Genomic DNA, 22,396 nt, shown 5'->3' on the forward strand with positions numbered 1-22,396 from the left:
GTCACCTGAAAAAGCCACTGTTGAAAAAGAAACTCTACCCAGTTTTGAGAAGGGAAACAGTGAAGCCCTTAATGAAGTTACTACCACTGATGTGATTACCTATAATAGGACATTTTGCTGATGGAGCAGATGAACCCCATGTGAAGCAGAAGCCAACGAGATGGAGATCAGTACAGAAGAAGATACGTCTCGTAAAATTAAGAGACTTTGTTGAATTTTAATTTTGTGTTTGTAAATTCTGTACATTTAATTAAGTTATTGTTAATTATCTATTGGTTTAATGTAAGTGGCTATACTAAGGAAGGGGCAGTGTTACGACAGCGGAGGTCACGTGACGCTGGTAACACGTGATAAGTGTCTAGAAGGTTCATGAAGAGGCGAGTGAATTCTAGACGCCCTCTATTCTTGTATATAAGCGCGGCAAATAAAGCGAGATAATTAATTGGATAGCAGACAGAGAGATAGGGAGACAGATAATCGAGTGAAGCTGTAAGTAAAGTGCGTGAATCATTGTGAATTATAGTGTGTGTTTAAGTTAAAGTGACTGTGGAAATTAAGTGTATTGCAAAGTTGTATTGAGAAAGAATAAACTAGTTTTATTTAAGATAGGACTTGTATCACTGAAGTTCTTCGGAAAGAATTTTTACGGGAAATTAACAAAAGAACAGAGACATAACACTACTTTTTGCAACTAAGCCTAAAGTGAAGACAATGTACAATCTCATACCCTAGGCCCAAGTGCATAAAGTTTCTCATGAAAGAAAAAATATCAATCAAGTTTTAAACCTAAATAATTTCTGAATTAAACTATTTTGCTGTTATATCATCAAATTAAAAAAAAAAACTTTTTGATCAACACAGACACTAAAATTAAGAAATTAGCAAATATTTTTTCAATTTAGCTGTCTAGACATAATTTTTCACTTTCAGTAGAAAGTCTAACAACATCCCATAATAGTTTAAAACATTTCTATAACATCCCATAATAGTTAAAAAAAAAAAACTTTAACATCCCATGATAGTAAACCATTTCTATAACATGTTACAGTAGTTAAAAACTCAAACTTTTGTTGCTAAGCAACATAACATTAAAGCCATTGTTGATATGCAGTGTTATGAAAAAACATACCCAGGCTTTTAGAAATATTAAATATTTAACAACCTTTCTTCAAATTTCCTTGTTTGAGAAATAGATCTGTCTTAGCTAAAGATGACACCCACCCTTCCAAAGTTTGTCTGTGTCCCCTAGTCCTGCTATTATCACTATTATGTATAAAAAAAGATGATACACCAACACTCCTTAACAATTTCCTTAACATTCTTAAACAACTCAGTAAGAGCCTCTCTATCCCTTCTTATTTCAAGAGAAAACAACTTCAAAGATCTTAACCTGTACTTGTATGATAACCTTTCCTTCCCAGTGTCATCTTAGTAGCCCTTCTCTCCAACAATTCAATGTCCTTCATATGGTAAGGAGCCCAATACTGAACACAATATTCAAATGTAACTTAACCAGTGATCTGTTGGAGAGGGTGCTAGCACTCAATATATAGGGATGGCACAGTTGCCTATACTAAAGTAATGCATAAGTCATCTGGGTTTTCTTCTCTACAGGTCATTAGAAGCTAGATATGAAGAACTAACTGTCGTAGTCTTTCTCTGTCTCTGTTTTATATCCTGCTTTACACCAATCCAGAGCATCCAAAAGTCAAAACCTCCAAATAGTCAAAACTAAAATTTCTTATTTCATTTATCATCTTTATTCAATAGGCCTGATGCCTACCTATTTCTAGCAGTAACTATAATTGTACCATCATTTGATAAAGCAATACAGTCTTCATATTTTTTGACTCTCTATTTCATTATTATTATATGCATTATTATTTATAAAGTTTTTAAAATACATCACATAACCTAGTAACTCATGAACATCATCTTGTAAAAAAAAGTAAACAAACATGTATTAGGAAAAACATTTATTGCTAAATAACAAATCTACGTAGAACTGGCTACAAAACTTGAAAAGTGGAACCAAACAAGATAGGGATGGAAGAGTGTTGTATTCAGCAAGAAAAAAGCACAGGGTGGCACACACGTAGCTTATTGACTTTAGGGCATGTGTCATACTTTACTTTATGTGCAGGCTTTAAAATAATATGTAAAAGATAATTTCATTATTTGTACAGATGTAAATGTATATTTTTCTAAGTAATAAAAATAAACATTTTCAACTTTATTTTTTTTGTTGATCATTTTTTATTAATCAGCAAGTCATTACTTCATCGAGGTTTTTTACTAATTTTTATCCTGTACAGTAAGTTATTAAGTCTTACTTAATAAGTTGGAGACTGGAAACAACCGAATTTTTATAGAATTGTGTACAAAATAATTGTTGTTTTTTAAAAATTGTGAGTTTTTACGAATGAACATTACACACACATGCCAAAAAACGTTTTTCTTTTTAAAGTCATTACTCTGTCTGCCTGTATCCATTGAGTTTCTCAATTCCTGCAGATAGTTGTGGATTAATGTTGTGACAAAGCCTTAGTCATTCTTTTCCTAACACTAGTCTTTTCTGCAGTTCTTCCTATGCTTTTTACATTCTTAACACTGGCAGAATTAATCTCATACAAGTTTAACAAATAGCGAAAGGAACCTACATTTCATGAGTGTTTTCATGAGCTTTTGGCTTGGAGTTCTAATCACAGGAGTTTGTATTTTCTGCCTTTTCCTTGGCAAAATTGACCTACAGCTATACAACCCATTAACAGAATTCATACTTCATCTTAGCATAACATACATCAAAGTACAATACACTGGGACTTCTGTGAATGATATCTCTTAACCACTCTCTCAAAGTCCATGTATTTGTCACACTTCCTGATCAGTAAGAGTTTGTGGACAGTTTCAATTTTCAGGCGGTTTCTTGTTTTAACGTTACTGGCAGTCAACAAAAAAAATCCTGACCTTCCTACCTACCTCAAAAATTCTGGGTAGAGGAATAGCAAACAGACATTTTTTAGGATGGCCTAGATTTTATCTGATTGATCAAAATATATTTTACTCAATCTATGACAATTATGTCTATTCATATAGAGTTTACATAGAAAATTATTTTTGTTCATCCTGTTGATGCAAATCTAGCTAAAAATGGTCTCAAAAAACTTATTTATTTTGTTAAATACTCAAAGATAGTTCACATACAATTCTGCCAAAGCAAAACAGCAACAAAAATTTAAAAATCATAATTATAAATTACTTTGTTTTTCCTTTGAAAAAGGATTGGATGCAGTGGTTTGATTTGGCAATCTTAGCCCTCTCATTTTCCAGCTGTTTTAACTTCTGTTTAATAGATGGCATGATGCCTCACCAACACTTATGATTTTTACAAAACTAAGAAACAATACAGTGTTGTCAAAGCAAATTTCTATGATAACAATTAGCACGTGCTTCAATGCCTTGCACTCAGTATGCTCTATTGGAGGTCAGGTAACCAGTCACATTACGGGATTTCATTTTTGACGCAATCGACGTCTTTAATTCTGCTTTCACGACACATGATCACTTTCAAATTCCTTTTGTAACCCTCAAATGTCCTAAAGAGGTCGAAACGTTGTTACTTCTTTCCTGCGTTAAATAAAAGTTTTCTATACCCATATCAGCCATTTATTCTATATATAAATAACTTGTGTCTAACGGATTACAATTAATGGATAAGAAAGGCAGCAGGGTGCAGCAGTTGATCAATGGATAGGTCAAAAAGGGCAGCGGGGCAGTGTAAAAAAGTGGTGGTGCAGCCCATCCTGCTATCAAGCTTTAGATATAATTCTAGAAGTGAACATATCACTTGATCTGGCTAATAATCACATAGCAGATTAAGCTTTCTTGGCTTTATACTATAATTGGTGTGGTTGATTTTATCTTCTTGTTTTGCTTTCGGATATCATTTACCTGGTAAATGTACCTACATTTGTTTTCTCTCTTCAATTCTTTGTTGTGAAAGTGAAATCTCAATATGGAAGACAATCCTATCACATTTTATTCAAATGATTTGTATAGCTTCTTTTATCAGACATTCCACAACTTTTCCACTATAAAAATAAGATTATTCAGCATATACTTTACAGGACAACTCTTAACCCATTTAAAAATAGGAGGAGCATTATAAACTCTACAACCTTCAGGCCCACACTCAATTGACTTATAAAGAATAAAAGCTAGAGACTCAAACATTTGATCTTTCACTTCCTTTAAAACCCAGAGGAAAAGCCTTTTCTGGTCCTGGTGCTTAATTTTTAATCTCTTAGTTTTTCTATTTACCACCAAGAGATTAATATCGTCATGCTCCAAGTCAATTCCAAAATATCTCATAGAGTGCTCAAAGTCAGGAATACTGTTAATATATTCTCTTGTAAAGTTATAATTTTCCTATGCTGAAAATATATTTCCCATAGGTACTCATCTCACATACATAGCTATTCTCATTCAGTGCTGCCCTCTGTATGCATATTTTCTTTTTCACATGCCACAAGTCTTGCACTCCCACTTATCTATGATTATCATTATGAGAGAGCATTACACCAATAGGAGTGCAAAGCAACCTCCTGAAGCAGGTGGCTCCCTCTTTTCAAGTCTACCAAACTATCACTTCAAATTTAGGCAGAACAGGAGGTAGGTATCTATCAGAAATATATTTTCAGTATAGGAAAATTATTACTTTTGATACAGTACATTATCTCCCCTCACATATATAGATAGAATTATGCACTGAATAGGTGGAGGGTCTGGTGCGAAAGACATAAAGAAACTCCCTTTGAAAGCATCCAAAGAATACCCTAAACTGATGACAGTCTTAATAAAGAATCATCCTTGGGAGATCCCACCACTTCTGTACTAGGTATACTCTTTGCCCAGTGTGTAAAGAGGTGTCACAGACAGAGACATAAAAAAAGAAATTAGTTCTTAAAGGTTCCTAAATATGTTTCAAATCCCTATTTAACTCATCACTCCAATTAACTAATACATTTTGTCTTATGGCCCCAAAATTAGCAACTAAAATTTAATTTCTTTTTATCTCAACATACACTGAACATAATTTTTGCAATGATCACTCTTCTCCATATTTTCAGGTAGCCTATAACAATTGCCAATTACAAACTTTCTACCTTTGAACTGTGAATTACTTCTATCAGTCACCATACAAAATGATTGCACCACACTTTTATCATTCACTGGGTGTAAACACCAAATCAATCACCTGTGAGCATTGATTACATCAATTAGTGTCACATAAAATAACCACTTACTCAAAATTAGTTTTAAATCAAATAATGCCATGAAAATAATCAACTAATCAAAATAAGTATTTCCAATTGTTATTGCTTTATATTATTCCAAATATCCTAGTAAATGAAATACTGACAGTATGATTTCTCATCATTATTTTTTATTAATTCAAGGTTGTTCAGTTTAATTAGTTTCAAAACTCAAAAAATAATCAATTAATCAAAAAATGATTACTACGATTTTTTTTATTATTCCAACTATCTAAACCTTATGCAAGGATAATCAATAAGTTGAATGCGATCGATTAATGAGCCTAACAATTATTCATTAAACAAATTCCATTAATTGTCCAGCTCTAAATATATGGTAGTCAAGAAGTTAAATCTGTATGGGTTACAGATGGATGTTTCACTGGATGTACATTTTTAACATGCAATTGTTATAGACCACCTAATCATACAAATAAAACAAACTTCTTTTACTAAAAGATAAGATTTTCCTCATCTGAAAATGTATTTCAGGTAGATACATTTCCACAGAGCATATGGCTAATACATTACAACACAGCCAAAAAAATGTTTGTACAATGCTTTTTAATGAAACTCTCATTCCTATATATAATAATGTGTATTGCACCAAGATGCTATGATACAATCAGCATTAGACTATAACCATCTATCAATAGGAGAGTGACACATCCTCCATGTTCAGTACTTCTCTTCAGTACTTTTTGTATACCAAAAGCTCATTCTTGACAAAGCAAAAGACACACTGGAAATGAGAAGAAAGGGTCAGTGTTTCTTTAGGGAGGTAAGTATCTAACTAAAATATATTTTCAGTTAAGAAAAATGTTAAAACTTCAAAAATGCTACTCACCTCTCCATGAAACAGATAGCTAGAATTCCACATGGATATGGTAGAAGGACCAGTGTAGATAAGAAATTTAAAAGATGAGCTCCTTCGTGAGAATACATTAATAAAAAAGGAAAACTCACTGGTGTGAAGGTGCTGGGGGAGAAATTACTCTATTGGAGACATATCCATTTTAGACAGGAAATACTCTCCATCCAATAGAGGAAAAGGATTGAATAAAAAACCACCTGTGTAGTGCTAAGTTGTCAGAAAGATGGGTGGAATGTGTCAAGCACTTTGTATATACCAGGGAATTGGCAGTCTATGTATGTGTCATGTGGTTATGGCAATAAGTCAAACTGTATGGTACATGAAAAATATTTACCAGAATAAACTCTTGCACAGATGAGTCATCCCAGAGCTGCATCATGAGGAGAATCCAAGACCCTCTGGTATGTCACCACAGGCACTTGGAATGATCCAGTTCTTAGTATAGGGGTGGCCTGTACTACACTTCCAGGTAAACACACCTGCCTACTTCCAACTGAAGGGTGCATCCACTTGGTCTTAAACAGTGTGATTACACCAATCTAAAGGAGAACTCTCCTTAATGATCTTCCAAACAATTTTGGTACTGGGTATGGGAAGCAAGTCTTCCACTTCACTAGAATAAAACAGAAAGGAGGAATTTGCAGCAGGGAGAATACTAGAAAGGTGCATGGACCAAACAGGAATTACATATCAACTGCATAAAGTCCCACACTGAGAAACCATGCAATAGGTTCCCATGAATAGGGACAGCAGGAACTGGCTAAGCATGGAGGTAGGAAACTACATCTGGTGCTTTTTTTCTTTACTTGCAGAAAACCCCATCTTAACAACAGGCACTGAGCAGAGGCAGATTAGTTTAGCACTGTTATCCTCTACTTGATGCAAGTTTCAGAAGAGATAGGTAATCCTTTTGAGGCAACACTGGTCACATTCCATTGTCAAAAATATTTGTATGTATGTATGTTGGTGGTGCTTTAGTAGTTTAAGGTGGTTGCTTTTGTGTGTGTGTGAAGCTGCAAGAAAAAGAAATAATCAACAACTCATGTTTTTAGAGCCTCTGGGTTGACTGGAGGATGGTGGTCGGAGAGGTGCAACTACATGAAGGAATGATATTAAATGGAGTTTCCTAAGATAAAACTGAGGAAGTTTAATTCCAGAAAGTAAGACATCCACAGAATACAAAGAAGCCTTGAGATAGGATGTGGCAAACAAAAATCAACATGAAGTAAAGAGAGAGAGAGAGAATCTGAAATCAGGCAAAGGAGAAACAAAGGGAAAAAAAATTATCTTTAGGGATAGAAGAACCAGAAGCAAAATGAAATTGTTGGAAGAACTGGTAAACATTGTCCAAAGACAAGGTAATCTTCGTGAGATTTCAGAAATTTGGATATGAGAGGGTGTAAGTTTAATTCCAAGGCTTGTTGCATGCTCAAATCTTTTCAGCAATGGTGCAAGGCATTAACCATCTGTTCTGTGAAGAGGCAAACAACATTTCTGAAAGGCACGTTCCTAAAACCAAGGAAAAGGATAACAGAAAAGACAAAGCCTAACACCCTTAAACATAAAAAATAAAATTATTGATAAATGGCACAAATTATTATTAGATATACACGAATGTTAATTTTAAGTTTAATATGAGAGTACTATTTAGCTTATATAGTGTGAGCGTTAAAGTAAGTTATTTTTAAAAAGGATAATTATGGCAAGTTTTCTTATGTAACTATTTGCAAATCATTTGTTATGTTGTTCAATTGCTGTGAATTGACTTCATGTTACTCGAACTTTCTGAATTTTTCTCATTGTTTCATTGAGTATTGCTACATTGTAACACCTCGTAGTTTGTAGTCGAGCAATATATATACATATATATTGATGACCAAGTTCGCGTGAAGAAGTTAGTGAAAGTAAAAGTGAAGTTAGACTGCATGCAAATTTAGTTATAATGGGCTATTTCTCAAGTGAGTTACAAAGCGTGTATTGTAATAACAGAGATAGAGGAGAATAATTTGTCTTGTAAAAGGGTGTTCTAAAGTGATTGAACCCACCTGTGTGGACTTTGACAAAAAAAAGAGGCAATTATTTAAGGTTCTGGATCCAACTGTGATAACCAATAGTGTAACAATTTTTTGTACATACATCTGACTTGTTTTGAACATATTATTTTAAAACAAGTGGATTGAGCGCTGTCCATTCACTGTTGAAATTTATTGACAACAAGTCACAGACACCTACTGTAAACAATCATAGCCCTAAAAAACATGATAGTGGTAAAAGGCAGTATAAGATGACATGAGCAACAGTATAAATAGGCCTATTTTCACACAGCTGCAGTGGTGGCAAAAATATTGTAGAGGTTACAACCACACTATATAACCATGTCTACTGACTTTGATAAGTGGAGGATAGAGAGAGAGATGAGTGACTTAGGCTCAAAGATAGCAACCTACAAGAGTTTGTTAAACAACAAGAACTAGAGAGAGAAGAGTGTCAAAGAGGAGAGAGAAGAAGCAGAGAAGGAAGGAAGAAAGACTAAAAGAAAATAGAGAGAGAAAAAATAAGAGCACAAATTGAGAAAGAAAAAAGGAAATAGAGAGAGAGCAAGAGAACAGACTGGAAATGAAGAGAATAAAAGCACAAATTGAGATAGCCAAGCTTACCAAACAAAAAGATTAAGAACCTAAAAATGACAATGGGATCAGGGCCAGCTGACCTAAGCTGCCCAAATTTGATGAACAGAAAGACGACATGGATACTCTCCTGAAGAGGTATGAAAGATTTGCCCAAACTTAAAACTGGGACAAAGGTGACTGGGCAGTTTGTCTCAACCCCCTTCTCACATGAAAAGGCCTACAAGTGTATGCTGGAATGATGTCATAAGATTCCATGGCCTATGTATGACAAGTTAAAAGTGACACTGCTGAAATGCAATGAACTTACCATGAAAGGTTTTCACTGGGGGTTCAGAAAAGTCAAACCTGACACTGGAGAAACTGTTTCAGTTTGTGGAACATCTATGGTGATACTACATGAGATGGACTGACATAGCCAAGTGTGAAAATAGTTTTGAAGGACTGACAGATCTATTAATATGTGAACAGTTCATGATCCTGTGCTCAGTTGACATATCACTGTTCCTAATGAAAAGAGCACCAAAAGACCTGGATGAAATGATCAAGCTGCAGAACAGTATAAGGAAGCCCATGGAGGGATTATAACTGGCAAGCCCAAGAATAACCAGTTAAAGTCAAAACCAGTGGTGGTTGACCAGATACAGGATACCACCAAAGGTGACAAGAACTTAAAAGACAAATGGTAGAATAGATGCTATGCCTGTTATAAAATGGGGCACATTGTGAATAAGTGCAAGTGTGTCACCAACAAACAACAGCAGAAATTTCAACATAAAGCAGATGGAGCTACCTAAAAGATGGTGCTGGTAAGAGTGACAATCACTGTGGATGTTGCTGCCAGAAGTAACACAATAGAAACAAAATGTCACATTCACTACAAGAAGAAAGTGCTATATCCTGGATTAAACAGTGCACAACTGATGATCAGCTCAAGTTAGTAAATGGATTAACAATGGTAGCAGTGATTGGAGCATGTGACAAACATTGAGAGGTACCAACAAACCACAAGTCAGTAGGTGAAGGCAGAAAAGTGAAGGTCCTATGAGACATTGGGTGCAGCAATGTGAACCAGTCTAGTATATGATGAACAGATGACAGGCAAGCTACATCTGTGTGTGCTAATTGATTGGACAATGAAAAAGTTTCCCATAGCAAAAATATAGGTGGACACTCCATACTGTTTGTGAGACCTTGAGGTTATGTATATGAAGGTACCCATCTAAGACTTGGTGATCAGCAATGTGCCAGACAGTAGAAATTTGGAGGAACCACACAGAAAGAAGACTGATGGAGCATCTGCAGTTACCACTAGAGCTCAAGAAAAGAAAACAATATATTAAGCCCCTTGAAGTTTCCAAAAGTGACATCCCAAATGTAGGTCTATGGGAACTGAAGGAAGACCCTTCACTACAGAAACTCTGGGACAGTGTTCAGGAAAAAAGTTGATCAGAAGACAAAGGGGAAAAGGTCTTACAGAATAGAGGACCATAAGGGAGTGCTGTACTGGATCTATCAAGACAGTTCTACTGGTGAAGTTGGCTCACGAGTTGGTTGTGGGAAGACACCTAGGAGCAAAGAATATGGCAGACAGAATCACCAGCAACTTTCATTGATTGAGAGTCATCGGAGATCTGACCAGATTTTGTATATCATGTGACACCTGCCATATGACAATACCTAAATGGAAGGTAGCCAAGGTACCACTGGATGAGATGCCTCTAACAGAAGAGCTGTTCAGCAGAGTAGCTGTGGACTTGATCAGACCACTAGCACCTGTATCTGACAAAGGCAACCAGTGTTTGCTGACAGTAGTCAACTATGCAACACATTACCCAGAAGCCAAAGCATTGCCAAAGATAGCAATGGAGACAGAAGCAGAAGCCCTCCTGGAAGTATTCTGCAGAGTAGGCTTTCCAATTGAAGTCTTGAGTGTTTGCTGACAGTAGTCAACTATGCAACACAATACCCAGAAGCCAAAGCATTGCCAAAGATAGCAATGGAGACAGAAGCAGAAGCCCTCCTGGAAGTATTCTGCAGAGTAGGCTTTCCAATTGAAGTCTTGAGTGACAGAGGGATCCAGTTTATCTCAGAACTGATAGAAAAGGTGTACAGACTCATTAGTACTAGGCAGCTCTTTAACACCCATACAACCCCTGATGTAATGGACTTTGTGAGAGAGTCAATGGAGTCTTAAAGAGCATGCTAAAGAAGATGTGACAAGAAATATCACATGATTGGGATGGGTACCTGCAGGCAGATTTATTTGCTTCCTGAGAAGTCACATAAGCAAGTACAGGATTTTCACCATAAGAGTTGCTGTATGGAAGAACAATACGAGGTCCAGTATAGATATTGAAAAAGCTGTGAAAAGGAGAAAAAGAGTTAGGAGTAAGGATCACACACCACTACATGTTAGACTTCAGAAACTGACTGGAGGAGACCTGTCAGCTTGCTTGTGAAGGCTGTATGCAGCTCAAGGCAGTCAGAAGCACTTCTTTGACAAGAAGGCCAAGGATCAACATTTCAAGGTTGAAAGAAAGTCTTAGTTCTGCTACTTACACACAATAACAAACTTACCATGCAGTGGAAAGGAATTTTTGAAGTACAGGAAGTGGTCAACAGAATGGACTATAAAGTGAAAGTGGATGGGAAGACCAAGATCTACCACACCAATCTGTTGAAGACATAACAGGTCCAGCTATTGAGGCACAGATGGACATGGCAGGTGTATGTGTCACAGACAAAGAACCAGACAACAGTGACTTTGTCATAGAAGATGAGTCTATACGAGATCTAAGACCACTGGGTGGAGATGAGACATATAAGGACGTCAAAACAAGAAAGACCTACAAGAGCAGATAGACCAGGCAAAACAGACCATGTACAACACAAGATCGAGACCATGACCAAGGCTCCTATCAAAGTGAAGCCCTACCAGATGCCCTATGTGAGGAGAGACTGATCAAGCAAGAAGTCGAGGTAATGTTAGAAGCTGGAATCATTGATCCTTAAAGTCAGCCTACTGTTCACCAGTCGTAATCAAGAAGAAGAAAGACAGCTCAAACCACTTCTACATAGACTTTCAGAATCTGAACCTCGTGACAAAGTTCAACTCAGATCCTATGTGCAACCCAGAGGCTATCATAGCAAAACTAAACGAGGCCAAGTTCTTTTCCAAGATTGACCTCAGTATAGGTTATTGGCAGATCCCAATGGAGACAAGATCTAACGAGAGGACAGCCTTTGTGACACCAGACAGATGTTATTAATTTAAAAGGATGGAATTTGGGTTAGTCAGTTCAGCAGCAACATTCAACTGTATGATGAGGAAGATGTTGCACAAAACCACCAACACTGAACATTATATGGACGACATTCTGACCCACACAGCCAGATAGGAAGACCACTTGAAGAAACTTAGAGATCTACTCAGGCAAGTGAGGGCACCAGTAATAACCATTAAACCATCTACGTGCTAAATTGGTTAATCTGTGCTGGACTTCGTTGGACACAAAGTGGGTGACCAGCAGATGATAGCCATGGAAGAAAGGCTAACCTGCATACAATATGCACCAGTTCCAACAATCAAGCAGCAAGTCAGATCCTTCCTGTGGTTAGCAAGATACTACAGGAAGTTCATCCCAAACTATGCTGAAGTTGCTGCACCACTGACTGACCTGAACAAGAAAGACCAACCCAACAAGGTGAAGTGGGAACAACCACAGCAAATGGCATTCCAAAAGTTAAAGAACATGTTAGGAAGTTCGCCATTCCTTAGAATGCTAGACTTCAACAAACCGTTTATTGTTCAGGCCAATACATCAGACATTGGAATTGGAGCGGTACTTTTGTAAGATCACATTGACGGACTGTTTCCCATAATATATATCAGTAAAAAGCTTTCAAGTAATAATAAGAACTACTCTGTGATTGAACGAGAGTATCTGGCCATCATATTTGCCATCTGGCAATTCCAGAACTACCTCTACAAGAAAGAGTTTATTATCCAGACAGACCATCAGCCCCTTGCATACATCCAGATGTGCAAAGTTAAAGTGAGAGGATCATGCTGTGGGCATTGTACCTCCAGAACTACCAGTTCTGTATGAAGCCATCATGGGGGCTGCAAATGTTGGTGCAGACTGTATGAGTAGACTTTGTGCATGAACTGAGAACAGTCTTTGTATGTAACATAAAAAAATATTGTAAATATTCTCTTGAAGAGGGCTTATTGTTAGATATACAGGACTATTCATTTTAAGTTTAATATGAGAGTATTATTCAGTTTATAGTACAAGCATTAAAGTAAGTTATTTTTAGAAGCAATAATTATGGTAAGTTTACTTATGTAATTACTTATGAATCATTTGTCATGTAGTTTAAATGTTGTGAATTGATGTCATGGTACTTGAACCTTATGAATTTTTCTCATCGTTACATTGTGTATTGTCACATCATAATGGAAGTTCTAGGCCTCAGTTGGGCAATATATATATATATATATAGACAACCAAGTCAGTGCAAGTAAGTTAGTGAAAGTGAAATCAAAAGTGAGAAAATTGAAGTTAGACTACACGTGTTTAGCCGTAATGGGTGATTTTTTTAAGGTAAATTTCACAACTGGTATTGTAATAACAGAGATAGAGGAGAATAGTTTGTCTTGTCAAAGGTTGTTCTAAAGTGATTAAACCCACCTGTATAGACTTTGATGAAAAGGGGACATTCATTTAAAGCTCTGGATACAAATGTGGTAACCAACAGTTATAGTGGTGATTTTAAAGTGAGTATCACATCCTTGTATTGTAATAACAGAGTAGAGGAGAATAATTTGTCTTGTCAAAGGGTGTTCTAAATTAATTGAACTTACCTATATGGACTTTGATGAAAAAAGAGAACTATTTAAGGCTCTGGATACAACTGTGATAACCAATAATGTAACAAATTTTATACATACATCTGACTTATTTTGTATATATTTTTTTATAACAAATGGATTGTGTGTTGTCCATTTATTGTTGAAATTTATTACCAACCACTCATAACACCTACTGTAAAGAATTGCAGCCCTATAAAACCTGACAGTTTTAGAAGTTTAATGTGGCAGATGTATAGGAAGAGTTACAAAATTATGGCTAAGGATTTGGTTACAAAACAGAAATTAGGAAATTTAAAACAGCTTTAAGAAATAGCTCGCTGATAACATCAAAATTAAGACCAAGAATTTTTTCATATACATTAAAAATAAGGCAAAATATTAGAATAGGGAATGAGCACTTTAACAATGCTGATGACAAGGTTATGTCGAAGACTATGAGATGACTGAGTTTTAAAGTGTTTTCTCCTATTTTGCTTTTACAAGAGAAGATATTAGTAATATTCCTGACCCTGAGCATTCTAAGGGAAATACAAGAATTGACCTGAATCATGAGATATTAATCCCTTAATGGTTAGAAAGTCAGAGATTAAGAGTAGATAAAGCACCAAAGCCAAATAATATAGGAGATCAGATATGCAAGCCTGTGGATTGGAGAGTTGTTTATGTTACTCCCATTTGTAAAGGGTGGGGTGGTGTTGGTAAGAGTTCCCCTGAAAATTATAACCAGTTAGTTCTACTTACATGATGGGAAAATTCTAAACAGTCTGATAAAAAAAAACAACTTTAAAGTTCATTTTGTGAGCTATGATATTATAAATGAAAGCCAAAATAACTTCTACCAAAAGATATCTTGTTTCCTAACCTTCCCTTTTTTTTAATAAGATGTTACTTGCCTTATTAATATCTTGACATTTCTTGAAAAGGTTACTGCTTATGTTGATGATGGTATAGGCGTGAATATGATATATCTAGATTTTCATGAAGCATTTGTCAAGGTGTCATATAAAAGGCTTGTTAAAATATTCTCTCTGTGGGTGTGGAGGAAAACTCATTTGACTCATATAATTGAAAAATGGCAAAAGAGTAGAAAACATAAGGTTGCTAGAAATGGAGACATTTGCTCTTTTTAATTTATATCAATGACAAAGATGAAGGAATAATTGATAAATTAAATTTGTTAATGATATGTCTTTGTATAGGTCATTGGTTAGGCCAAATTTGGAATGTTCAGTCTTAGGCTCCTTACTTTAGAAAGGACATTGAATTGTTAGAAAGGTTCAGAAGAGAGCTACTACGATGATATCTAAGATGGAAAAGTTGCCATATGAAGAGAGTTAGAGGGGATCCAATATAGGTGTTTAAGATAGTTAAGGGAACTTATAGTATTGATACATCATCTTTTTCATATTTATTGATGAGAATGATAATTCTAGAGGACACAAGTATAAATATTGGCAGGGTAGGAGTCATCTTTAGCTTAAACCGTTTTAATTTTCTAACAGGGGGGTTGGCCTTTGGAATGGGCAGGCCATTTCACGAAAAAATTACATCTGTGTGCATTCATTCATGTGCAAATGAATTTGCACATGTGAATTGTATAAGTGCTCTTAAAGTGACTTATGACAAGGAAATAGCAAGAAAACATTAATCTTTCATGCTACAAATATTTGCAACATACTAGCAGAGTTACAAATTTTATCAAAACTACATCCAATAATCTCTAATTTCCTGTCACCTTGTAACATTTTCAATTTGTACTTATTGCTTTTCACTGCCATTTCCATATGCTTCATAAACAATCCCAATAAATCAAAGATCTATTACCATGCTGCTAAAAACAGTACCATAGATAAAACATTTCTGTTTTCTTCAGGAATATTTAAAATGTTAATATGACGTGTGACTGAATATTCCTTTTTGTGTGTCACAATTAGCATGCATGTGCAACCAAATGTGTAAAATTAAAATGACTGAAGTGGATTACTTTCAGATATGGTAGACAGGGTAAATTTAAGGAAGTTTTTAAGGGTAAGGCTCAGTAAATATTTAAGTTATCAAGACTATATTTGAGTCTTTAAGTGGATTGTACAACCTCGATTGACAAACAGGCATTTTGTTATCCCTTAAATATTATCTGGAGAAGAAAAGTATTAGGATTTGAAAAGTTTATGATAAGATCCAACACAAAAGATTAGTTAAGAAAATCACATCAGCAAGGGTTGGAGAAAGATTAGCTGACTAGATTACAGGATGGTGGATGGGAGATAGCCAAAGGTTATTAATGGATAATAGAGTCCAGCCAAACTGGATTCTTGTTACTTTCTTATATATATTAATGATATTGATAGGGGTATTAGTAGAGTTTTTGATGACATTAAACTCTTGGAACAATGATGGATATGTCACTTAACCTATCGAAGCAATGTTCTCTTGATAGTAGTAAAGCTAACAGACTTTCAGGGTGTAATTATAGACATACTGATTACAAACCAAGATGTAACTATTTCTCTGTACAAATCACAAGTTAGGTCTTTCATGGACTACTGTGTACAGTTTTGGTCTCCTTATATAACAAATATTTCAGACGTGAGCTACTAACTGATCCCAAGTATGGAAGGATTATGTTATAAGAATAGATTACACTCAATTTTTCACTTGGAAAAGAAGGGTAAGACTAAGAGGTAAGATTTGCATATGGAAGCACAATATGCTAATATAACAATAAATTAACAATGATTTATATGTATAATAAAAATTATGTTCTATTGAAACATGTAGTATGATCTCTATGTAAAATAATTTTTGTTATCCTTATAAATCATTATTTGTCAATTTATTATTGTGAAAGGTAATGTTATTGAACTTTTAAGATTGTCTAGGGGTTCAATTGGATAAAACTTCTGATTTGTTTGTGCTCTATTCTGAATATAATAGGATGAGAAAACACAAGTTTAAGTTTTTGAAAAGGACAAGGCTCTATTCTTTTAACAAGGTGATTTACTTATGAAATGAGTTGCTGTCAGCAGTAGTGGAGGCTAGCACTTTGCAAGAGTTCAAGAACCAAGGTAATTAATGATTTAATGAAAATTAAAGGGTAGGTTTAAATTTTTTACCTTTCCCAAAAGTGGATGTACAACGACAGCCTTGAAGAAGCAAATGGTCCTTTGCTGTCTATAGATTACTTGATGTTAAGAAGTCTATCACTATAAATAACTTATAACCTGGAATTTGAAACTAATTCCACATCTGACAAAATTTTAGCAATTCCCATACATCATCTAAAGCCCACCCCAAGGCTCCCAACAACAAGGAGCTATTTGGTTCTTTGTGGCAGTCCCTTGCACAACACCTACCCTTGAGAAAAATAAAAACTTAAACTCACACTTTATTTTTCAAGAAATTATCAATTTTCCTTTTGTTATTCTTGTACACTACAAGCCTTTACTACTGCCAATGACAGCTCATACCATAAGGCAATCAACCAGTTAAAAATATAATATAGATGGTAACCCTCTCAATACCACAATTGAAAGCATTTATGTGTTTTTAATAGCAAATCTAAAAGACTTTTAGGATTTAGTTTATAGCCATCTTGATTACAAGTCAAAAGAGGCAATTAACTTTCTGACCAAATAACTAGTAAGGGCTCATTTGGAATACTTTGTACAAAATACTAAATTTTTGAAAGGGTTCAGGCTAAAGCAAATAAGATTATTCTGAGGATGGAAGGGTTTTACTAAGGGGAATAAGTTAAAATTTTCTTAACTTACTGTCTCTTGGAAAAAAAAAAAGAACTGAGAGGTGATCGTATTGAACTTTACAAGATTATCTGTGGAATTAATAAGATAAAGGCTTGTGATATATTTGTGCTGTATTCTGAAGACAACAGGACAAGAATATACAAACTGAACATTTGAGAAAGACATGTTATGCTCCAGTTAACATGAGCTACCATCAGAAATAGTAGAGGCTGCTTCTTTATAAGAGTTTAAAAGGGGAATCAAAAATTTATTAGGTTTATGTTTTTACTTTCTCTAAAGGGTAAGGACCAAATGGTTCTGCTGTCTCTAAGTTATGCAACAATACTCATTAACACCAAGGAAGAAATTTCTTTGGAACAGAAAAATCACTTCAACTCTTTAACTATACATGTTTGCCCCAAAAAACTTTGTATTATAAATAAACACCAAATACCTAGAGATGTTAGAAGAAACAATCAGTCTCTCTTTCTGAAAACTGAATAGTTCTTTAATGATAATAAATATTTCTAAGAGCAAAAATTACTTATCAAATCCATAAATTGCTTTTTCAAAAATCTGGATTATGTTTAATTACTTGAAGTATAAAATTAGCATCAAATGTTATCCGCATTCCACATAGCTCCACTTTCATAACTTACAATTCTTTCAAGTAAAATTTACCATAATAAAATTTAAAGCTGTCCAAAAATCAGTAGGGTCTGTCTGACTATATGACAATTTAAACAAAAGAAATCTGTATATACATCTTAGAAATCTTTCCAAAAATCCTCAGTCTTATGATTCTACATTTAGGATATCTAACTGGCTTAACTATGAAGATTGGCTCATTTTCTCATGTTTATTTGTTTCACTCTTCTGTAATTTACTTTGACCAATAATGGCATAGCATGTTGGAGGTTGAACAAAGATAACTTTCTATACTCATATATGTATGTTATGATTAATATGGTTTTGGGCCTGAGCATATCCTAGTGGTTTGTGGAAGGGAACTAACATCCGAAGGTCTCGGGTTCAAAACATAGTGCTACCAAACATGCTTCGCATTTTCAACTGTAGGTACAATATAAAAGTAACAGCCAATCCCATCCTTCTGTTAAAACTGTACACTTCATGTAAACATAAAATCTTATCCTTTGTTTTACTTTTTCAAATTTCATTCATTTCCTATTACTAGTATTAGTATTACCAATACCATGGAAAATAATTACTTTCCTATTTGACATAATATATATATATTGTAGTATATAAATTACAATATATATACTACAATACAGTTATTACTATATTATATATAAATAGGAGTAATACTAGTTCAACATCAAATTCAAAGCTAAAATAGTGAATAACTAACATAAACAAAATATCGCAAACTTCCATTAGAAATTTCCCATTATTACTTACTTGCTTTTTTTTGAGAATCTGGGTACTGTCTGGATAGGAATTACGTAAACTGGATTCTGCACTAATACTGCATAGTCTTTTATAAATAAATACGTTTTTCGAATGTATGAGATATGAACAATTGAGTTTCCATGAAATATTTAAATAACGCAAACAGCTTATATTTGCCATTTCTGTTGTTTACCGTAATAAGACTGTGGGCCAAAGATCTGTATTGTGCAGTTTCGTAATACAGGTGAGCGGGTCAAGTCAAAACTATGTTTATAAATTTAGAACAATTATGAAAGTAACATAATATTTCCTATTTTTTTCTTGCACAAATTTAAGAAAATCAACGAAACTCGGCATAAATATGTTACTGGAAATTTAGCCAATTATCATACCGTATTTGCTCATGTGATGTTTAGTAACCATTCCAACGATAACGCTATCGGCATAAAAAAGTTTCGCAAATTCCGTTATCTGCATCCTATTTTGGAGGCCTAAACGTATTGTTATTGAATTAAAATATTTTCAGGAGAGTTTTGGTAAGTTTCTTGTTATATTTTTGCTCCATTTAATGAGGTTTTTGAATCAACTTCTTTCATGACTTCTGTGAACGCAGATTAACAAAGAATTGTGTTGTACTATACATATACCATTACCAGTTCTACGAAAATTTTTGCATACATCGGCGTCAGTTTCAATCATGCATAAAAATCGAAATGCTGGGTTTCGGGTGATTGACTAAAATATGAGTTTCACACCCGTTCGCAATTTTCTTATGTGACAGTAAAAGGAAATTGTATCAGAACTCTTGCAATTCGAAATTTCAGCTCTCCATTTCATTCTCAGGTTGTAGCTTACTATCGTACCAGACTTTCAATGTATAGCCTATACAGTTTACAAAGGCTATAGTCTATAGTATAGGCCTAGCCCAAGATTTTACTGCATATTTACAGTTACAGAGATTCATTCATATCCCACTATGGTGTCGACGGTTTATAATGATACTGATAGCACACACCCAAACTGACATGCTTATTTGGATCAAAATCCAGTTGGTGTTTTACTTACGACAAAAAGCTTCAAATTACATTCCTTTTTGGTTTTCTACATGTCATGGCTAACAGTAACATGACAATGTTATACTTATAGTAAAATCTGCAGGGATGTATTTTTCTTATTATTTAACAGGAATGGACATAGGCTTAGGCTTGCCTTGAGAAAAATATATAGCTTAAGGCATGTCATTCGCAATGTTATTATTATAAAGCTAGATCAGAATTGAAGTTATCAATAGCACAATGTGTGATAGAACCCTCAACTTTGGCTCAAGAACATACAGAGCTAGTAAAATCGAAGGATTACAAAATACGATCCATAAGAAACATGTAATGCTGCTACATTGCAGACGTAGGCCTATGTTTCGTAAATTAACAACAAATTTGAAATCCAAACTTTCTTTCTCAGATTGTGAACTGAACTAAGCAAACTGATTTTTATTGCATTACAAATGTGTATATATATCCTATTTGAAGATTTTGTGAAGGCTGTGGAATTTCTACTAAAATAATATTTTAAGTAAGTCAAAAATTGAAGGTCATTGAGGTTCAAGTAAGTTGGTCAGGTATAATCACAGCTTCATTTCCTTTCTATATGGTCATACAATATTACTAGATCTGCATTAATTTTATATTAAAATATGTAAATGCCTTTCAAAGAAAACAAGATGTTTTGTAATTGTTCTGTGTGCATAATCAGCAAATAATACATCTGTATGATACAATAGTTTTTTATACAATTGTAGGAAAGTCTGAACATTTTTTGCACGTTCTTGTTTATATTTTGGGCTCGGTACAGTGTTATCTGTGTAATATAGTTACAGAACATTTGATAGGAGTGAGTGAACATATTGTTACGTCTGTGTCCGTTTGTTAATTTTCCGTAGAAATTCTTTCCGAAGAAACTTCTGCGATACAAGCCCTTTCTTAAATAAAACTAGTTTATTCTTTCCCAATTCAACTTTGCAATACACTTAATTTCCACAGTCACTTTAACTTAAACGCATGCTATAATTCACAACGATTCACGCACTTTATTTAAGGTGCCCGCTTGACTCGATTATCCGTGTCTATATCTTCAATCTCTATATGCAATTATATCCTTGCCGTTATTTTATTTGCCGGCTTATATACTTTAAAAGCGTACATCTCTCGTCTCTTTGCAAATCTTCTAGATACTCATCACGTGTTACTAGCGTCACGTGACTTCCGCTGTCGTAACAATATTAAGGAATGGACATGAGCTCCATGAAGCTGGTCAGTAATGTTCAGTATTATGTTCTGTTAAAAGTCATACACATACACTGACTCTCATTTTAATTTGTCAGCTTATGTAAATATTTATATTGCAATTTAATATTGAAAAAACATCAGGTATGTTGAAACATGATTGAGTCTTTATTTGGCTGAATTAAAGTCTTTTTACAATACAGACCGTATTATAAACAGAAAAGTAAAACAAATAAGTAAAATGTATTTTCATTTTGTATCTGCAGAATACAGCAGTCATGACAGATGTGGACGACGCAATGCAATGTTTCATACACTTTTCTTCTGTCAAGAATGCTGTACATGCCAATTATATGTCTCAGCAAGAAGGAAAATGGATGATTGATCTACAAACTGTAAAAGAAGGTCTGTAAAGTGATGTGATTGAAGCTTTGATTGAACTGCATTGTATGACAAGGTGTGACACAGCAAGTGCCTTCTTTTTAAAAGGAAAATTCAAATCTTTGAAATTGATCCAAAACAATCCAGAAACTACTTAGTGCTTTTAAGGCTTTGGGAGAATCCTACACAGTTGAAGAAGTTTTTAGGTTACTTGAAAGTTAAATTGTAAACTTTATGGACGCAGAGATAAGATATCAGTCGAGGAAGTCCAGTTCAAGATGTTTAAACGGGCAAATAAAGCTAAAAGCACAATGCCTCCAAATAGCGACTCACTTTACAGCTACATTCTTCATGCAAACTTTCAGGGAAGAATTTATAAATGAAGTTTTGTTCAGACGCAAAAGTTGCCATCACAGGAGAACCAAGAATGGAAATCTGAAAATTGACTGGATGTCTTTGTCCCTCTTCCCCTTAAAGTATTATTGAACTGACTTACTGTACATGCAAGAAGAGCTTGCGTCAAACTCTGAGTGCAGATGACCATCGTCGTGTTTCTTTAGGAATATGGTGCACAGACCTGAGCCAGTGTAAAGGATATGTAAATATGAATGATGAAGAAGATTCTGAGAAAGAGGATGAAATGGACACACCTTCCAGTACACAGCAAACTTGAAATAACAATGAAACAAAGATAATTAAGCCATTGTCTTGACATTGTTGTGACCAAATGGTTTAGGGATTGAACTGTACAAGAACTTTCAAAGATAAATTTTCAAATCTGACAGTTTGACTGGGATTTTGTAACTCATAATAAATTGCATTTTTGATAAAAGAGTTAGCACAAAGGATCACATATAAAGTGTAATAGACTTAAAATAAGACCCA

General features: G+C 34.6%; 1 protein-coding gene and 1 long non-coding RNA gene across 4 annotated transcripts in view; one reads left to right on the plus strand and one right to left on the minus strand.

Annotated features, from left to right (window-relative positions):
• LOC106465052 (molybdenum cofactor biosynthesis protein 1-like) overlaps positions 1–19,161 on the minus strand; it is an 81,313-nt gene extending 62,152 nt beyond the window's left edge. Inside the window, exon 1 of one of the 3 annotated variants that reach the window (XM_022392865.1) lies at positions 18,858–19,161. In XM_022392865.1, the coding sequence (XP_022248573.1) occupies positions 18,858–19,028 (171 nt within the window). In that variant the 5' untranslated portion in view covers positions 19,029–19,161. The remainder of the gene's footprint in view (positions 1–18,857) is intronic. The other 2 variants (XM_022392864.1, XM_013925245.2) reach the window with 2 other exon arrangements.
• Positions 19,162–19,274: 113 nt separating this feature from the next.
• Positions 19,275–22,295, plus strand: LOC111087167. The gene is made up of 2 exons (XR_002611887.1): positions 19,275–19,384; positions 21,397–22,295. It is a non-coding gene; the product is annotated as an uncharacterized LOC111087167 (long non-coding RNA).
• The last annotated feature ends 101 nt before the right edge of the window (positions 22,296–22,396 follow it).

Source organism: Limulus polyphemus, unplaced genomic scaffold (genome assembly GCF_000517525.1).
Source record: "Limulus polyphemus unplaced genomic scaffold, Limulus_polyphemus-2.1.2 Scaffold1819, whole genome shotgun sequence".
Classification (NCBI taxonomy): Eukaryota; Metazoa; Arthropoda; class Merostomata; order Xiphosura; family Limulidae; genus Limulus; species Limulus polyphemus.